General features: G+C 48.8%; 1 protein-coding gene across 1 annotated transcript; it reads left to right on the top strand.

Moving 5' to 3' along the window:
* The first annotated feature begins 707 nt into the window (after positions 1 to 707).
* On the top strand, positions 708 to 4286 carry LOC135981320 (uncharacterized). The gene is made up of 2 exons (XM_065583283.1): positions 708 to 1679; positions 2674 to 4286. Exons 1-2 carry the CDS (start codon positions 1103 to 1105, stop codon positions 3147 to 3149), a joined length of 1053 nt encoding a protein of 350 aa, XP_065439355.1. The 5' UTR covers positions 708 to 1102; the 3' UTR covers positions 3150 to 4286.
* The last annotated feature ends 1831 nt before the right edge of the window (positions 4287 to 6117 follow it).

Raw genomic sequence — 6117 nt, 5'->3', positions numbered from 1 at the left:
CATGCGCCCATTTTAGTTTACCTGGTAGCTGAAGTTCGTACACTACTGGGGAGATGTGATTTACAATGGAGTACGGACCCACTCTCTTAGTGTTCAGAGTGTGGGCTGCCTTTTCTAGCTTTTGCAACATTACTTTGTTTTTAATATGCCATTTTTAGATGTTTTTAACAACGATTTTTTTACACTTGGCCTTTTTTTAATTTAAAGCGGCCTTTACGGCTTTGCAGGTTTTACATAGCTTTTTTTTTTTTTTAACTGGGCAAAGCTGAGACTTTTTTGGTTGTGGCAAACAGTAAATGTGATTATTGGTAAACACAGTATTTACATTTGTTTACTAGCGGGTTGCTAACACTAACACTTTTTTTTAGGAATTAACACATACACATTGTCCATTATACAGTAATTTGGTTTTATTATTTAATTTATTTTATATACAGGATTTTAGTAAAATGTTTTTACTACAGGGCTTTAGAGCAACAGGCAAGGACAAGCACACCCATTTTTGAGGAGTTTACTTGGTACAACCTCTGGTGTTCAATAGCTTCCCTCCCTCCCCAGCCCACTAGCTCGAGGTCTGGGGTAGCTAGAAGGATTTTATGTGCCATATAAGGAGTGGGCTAACTTTTAATATTTTTGCTTTTAGAGCTTGTTGGTTATGCATTTTTAATAACTTTTTTAAATTAAAAGGTTTGGCCTTACTATGCTAGGCCTGGTCTACACTAGGCGTTTATGTCGAAGTTAGCGCCGTTAAATCGAATTAACCCTGCACCCGTCCACACTGCGATGCTATTTAGTTCGACATAGAGGTCTCTTTAATTCGACTTCTGTACTCCTCCCCGACGAGGGGAGTAGCGCTAAATTCGACATGGCCATGTCGAATTAGGCTAGGTGTGGATGGAAATCGACGCTAATAGCTCCGGGAGCTATCCCACAGTGCACCACTCTGTTGACGCTCTGGACAGCAGTGCGAACTCGGATGCTCTGACCAGCCACACAGGAAAAGCCCCGGGAAAATTTGAATTTGAATTCCTTTTCCTGTCTGGCCAGTTTGAATCTCATTTCCTGTCTGGACATTGTGGCGAGCACAGCAGCACTGGCAACGATGCAGAGCTCTCCAGCAGTGATGGCCGTGCAGTCTGGGAATAGAAAGAGAGCCCCAGCATGGACTGATCGTGAAGTCTTGGATCTCATCGCTGTGTGGGGCGATGAGTCCGTGCTTTCCGAGCTGCGATCCAAAAGAAGGAATGCAAAGATCTACGAGAAGATCTCTAAAGACATGGCAGAGAGAGGATACAGCCGGGATGCAACGCAGTGCCGCGTGAAAATCAAGGAGCTGAGACAAGGCTACCAGAAGACCAAAGAGGCAAACGGACGCTCCGGATCCCATCCCCAGACATCCCGTTTCTACGAGGCACTGCATTCCATCCTCGGTGCTGCCGCCACCACTACCCCACCAGTGACCGTGGACTCTGAGGATGGGATACTGTCCACGGCCGGTTCCTCAGACATGTTAGGGGACGGGGAAGATGAGGAAGGAGATGAGGAGGGCGAGGCAGTTGGCAGCTCTCACAACGCTGATTTCCCCGACAGCCAGGATCTCTTCATCACCCTTACAGAGATCCCCTACGAAGCGTCCCCAGCCATTACCCCGGACACAGAATCTGGTGAAGGATCAGCCAGTAAGTGTTGTAAACATCTAAACATTTATTTTTAACAAAACAGGAATATTAACAATTAAAAGAATGGGTTGTTCATGATTAGTGTGCCCTAGGCGCTTAACGGTTTAGTAAGGGGCAGTGCAAGTTTTGAAAAGAAATCTAGCAATGTCCAGTTTTCAGTGATTGTCCTGCACAAGCCGCTCTACTGTTTATTCCCTGCTACTGCAGCTACAGTAAAATGCGGTCTATGTGTCCGGGGATAGAGCAGTAATCCTCCTGGGACATCTCGATGAAGCTCTCCTGGAGGTAACTTGAAAGCCGTTGCATGAGGTTCTTGGGGAGAGCGGCCTTATTGGGTCCTCCGAAGTACGACACGTTGCCGCGCCACGAGATTATCAGGTACTCGGGGATCATTGCTCTGCACAGCAGGGCGGCATACGGCCCTGGTCTTTGGAGGCTTTCCCGGAGCATTCTCTCTTTGTCGCTCTCGGAGATCCTCATCAGGGTGATGTCGGCCATGGTGACCTGCTTTTAATTAGGTAGGGGAATGTTAGTGTTGGGACTGCTTTCCCGTTCCTTTACAGAACTGTCACCGCTGGTTTGCAGCCACGCGGTGGAGGCGGGAGAGGGGCAGCCGAAAGGGATCATTCCCGGGGACAGCCGCGAGGGGGTGGGACAGGGGCAGAGTTCCCGCTTGCCGGATTGCTGGCAGCAGGGACTGACATTGATTTAAATGTGAAATGAGGCCAGTGGTAATATAAAAGTTTTAAACTGCCACAAGTGTACGGCTTACCATGTCTGCCTGCAACAGAAATTCCGTTGTGCTGCCCCGCTTCTCAAATGTGCTGTTCAAGACCCCAGGCACTGAATGCGAAGGCCGAGAATTCGACCTTGTGCTGAGTGCGCATGTGAAAGGTGCTGTGCATGGTCTTGTTCACAGAGAAAGACTATGTTCTTTGTTCACAACTACATTTATCTTTCTGAGGAATTCACTCCCTTTTTCCCATTTCCACAGCCCCGTCTGCGACTGTCTCACAACCTAGCCTGGAATCACACTCCCAGAGGCTAGCGCGGATTAGGCGTAGGAAGAAGAGGACACGGGAGGACATGTTCTCTGAGCTTATGGCCTCTTCCCAAGCCCAGGCAGCACAGCAGACCCAGTGGCGGGAGAACTTGACCCGAATGCACCAAGCCAACATGGATCGGGAGGAGAGGTGGCGGCAGGAAGACCAGCAGGCGACTCAAACGCTGCTTGGACTACTGAGGGAGCAAACGGACACGCTCCGGCGCCTTGTGGATGTTCTGCAGGAACGGAGGCAGGAGGACAGAGCCCCGCTGCAGTCCATCTCTAACCGCCCTCCCCCGCCACCAAGTCCCATACCCACCTCACCCAAAGTGCAAAGAAGGAGAGGCGGCAGAGTCCCTGCTAACTCTCACTCCACCCCTGCAGAGAGCTCTAGTAGCAGAAGGCTCTCATTCCCCAAAATTTGACAAGTTCTTTCCTTCCCGCCTGACACAAGCCCACGTCCAAGTTTCACCTCCCAATGCCATGTGTAGTTGATAATAAAAAATTCGTTTCTGTTAACTACTGTTTCAATCATGTTCTTTTGGAGGAGGAGGGGAAAGGGGGTTGGAAATTGGACAGGACAGTCTCCTTTGGCAGGGTACATAGTCGGGGGCAGGCACAGCAGCAGGGCACATACACAGTGCAGTGATGCAGTGACTAGTTGCCCCGGTTAGTCTGGGAGGTTGTTTTGATGTAATGTTGGGGGGGGGGGTTGCTCTGTGACTTTGTGGCGGGGGAGGGCAGTTACAGATCTTAAGCGCCGGTCCTTAGACAGGATCACAGAGCCACACAGCATGGGATCTGTAACCGTCCTCCCCCTGCCACAAAGTCAAATAGACCTCCCATACACACAGTCCCGATCAGGAGGGTTGACAGGCTCCGTTGAAACAAGCATCCCACCGCAGCGGAGCCTGTCAATCCTTGAGTTTAGAAGCTGCATTCGCGTCACAACACTAGACCCGCCCCGCACCACAGTCTGCGTCCCAGTTTTAAAAAATTCCCGCGAAAACAGTATTAAAGAAAACGGTGTGCTTTAACAAAGTAGAACTATTTTTATTTCGACACGTGTGTTGGAGGGGGGGTGAAGGGGGTATGTAACTGGATAGGATAGTCAACATTACCTGGGTAAAGAAACGGGGGCAGGTTTAGCTTCTCAGTACACAAACTATAAAATCACAGGTTACCCTGCTCACTCAGGAACTTTGCTTTCAAAGCCTCCCGGATGCACAGCGCTTCCCGCTGGTCTCTTCTAATCGCCCGGCTGTCTGGCTGTGAGTAATCACCAGCCAGGCTATTTTCCTCAACCTCCCACCCCGCCATAAAGGTCTCCCCCTTGCTCTCACAGAGATTGTGGAGCACACAGCAAGCTGCTATAACAATGGGGATATTGGTTTCGCTGAGATCACAGCGAGTCAGTAAGCTTCTCCATCTCCCCTTGAGACGGCCAAAAGCACACTCCACCACCATTCTGCACTTGCTCAGCCGGTAGTTGAAGAGTTCTTTTTCAGTGTCCAGGGCGCCAGTATAGGGCTTCATGAGCCAGGGCATTAGCGGGTAGGCTGGGTCCCCGAGGATGACTATAGGCATCTCCACATCCCCAACAGTTATTTTGTGGTCCGGGAAGTAAATACCTTGTTGCAGCCGTCTAAACAGACCAGAGTTCCTGAAAACACGAGCGTCATGAACCTTGCCCGGCCATCCCACGTAGATGTTGGTAAAACGTCCCCTGTGGTCCACCAGTGCTTGCAGCACCATGGAAAAGTATCCCTTTCGGTTAATGTACTGGGTGGCCTGGTGGTCCGGTGCCAGGATAGGGATGTGAGTTCCATCTATGGCCCCACCGCAGTTTGGGAATCCCATCGCTGCGAAGCCATCTATGATCGCCTCCACGTTTCCCAGGGTCACAATCAACGATTGCCTTCGCTACTTGCATCACAACAACCCCCACGGTAGATTTGCCCACCCCAAACTGGTTCGCGACTGACCGGTAGCTGTCTGGCGTTGCAAGCTTCCACAGGGCTATGGCCACTCGCTTCTGTACACTCAGTGCAGCTCGCAACCGGGTGTCACTGCGCTTCAGGGCAGGGGACAGCAACTCACAAAGTTCCAGGAAAGTTCCCTTCCGCATGCGAAAGTTTCGCAGCCACTGGGATTCATCCCAGACCTGCAGCACTATGCGGTCCCACCACTCAGTGCTTGTCTCCCGTGCCCAGAATCGCCGTTCCACGGCATCAACATGACCCATTGCCACTGTGATGTCCTCGGCGCTGGGTCGCCTGCTTTCTGACAGGTCTGTGCTACTCTCAGACTTCAGGACATCACCGCGGTGCCGTAGCCTCCTTGCCTGACTTTTCTGCATCTGCCTCAGGGAAACCTTTATGATAAGCTGCGAGACGTTGAGAGCGGCCACAACTGCAGCGATGGTCGCAGCGGGCTCCATGCTCGGAGTACAGTGGCGTCCGCGCTGTCAATGACTGGAAAAGCGCGCGAACTGTTTTCCCGCCGGCGCTTTCAGGGAGGGAGGGAGGGCGGGAGTGATGGACGGATGACGACAGTTTCCCAAAAGCACCCTCGACTCATTTTGTTACCCAGAAGGCATTGCCGGCTACACCCAGAATTCCAATGGGCAGAGGGGACTGCGGGAACTGTGGGATAGCTGACCACAGTGCACCGCTTCGAATGTCGACGCTATCACCGTTAGTGTGGACGCACAAAGTCGAATTACTGTCCTTAGTGTGGACACACACGTTCGACTTTGCAATATCGATTACAAAAATTCGATGCAAGTAAAATCGAACTACTCTCGTAGTGTAGACAAGGCCCTAGAAACACACTGCATTTATTTGTATTGATAAGTATTAGACAGTGATTTATTTATTTATTTATTTGCTTTAGCAAGTATATTAAAACCTTAGTATTTTTTGATATTACCCAAAACATGTTGTGTTTTAAGGTGGACAAAGCAAGTATTTGCATTTTAGTACATTTTATAGCTATAGCAGTATGTTTTTTTTATTTTTATTTGGTTTTGTATTAGGCTGTTTTGTAGCTGGGACAGAGAGCTTAATTTATTTTTAATTACCTTTATGTATACAGTATTTATAATGTTTGCTTTAAAACCAATTTCCCCTAATATGGTGTTTACTACCTGAGGATGTTTTTTTGCAGTATTTTTTTTAAATACACAATAGTGCTAGCAACAAGACAAACACCACAAGACAAAACATAGAACACAAAACACAATTTTTATTGTGACCGTAGATTTATGGTATTTTGGGTTGCTTTTTTGCTGGTATTAGCTTTTTTGAAGACAAAAAGAACATGTTTTTACCCCTTGGAGGGTGGCAGATTATTGCTTAAAATATATATATTTTTCTAAATACCCTTGCTAAT

This window comes from Chrysemys picta, chromosome 2 (genome assembly GCF_011386835.1).
Source record: "Chrysemys picta bellii isolate R12L10 chromosome 2, ASM1138683v2, whole genome shotgun sequence".
NCBI classification, from domain to species: Eukaryota; Metazoa; Chordata; order Testudines; family Emydidae; genus Chrysemys; species Chrysemys picta.
The sequence above is the reverse complement of the archived record's forward strand: the minus strand, read 5'-3'. Positions and strand labels throughout refer to the sequence as shown.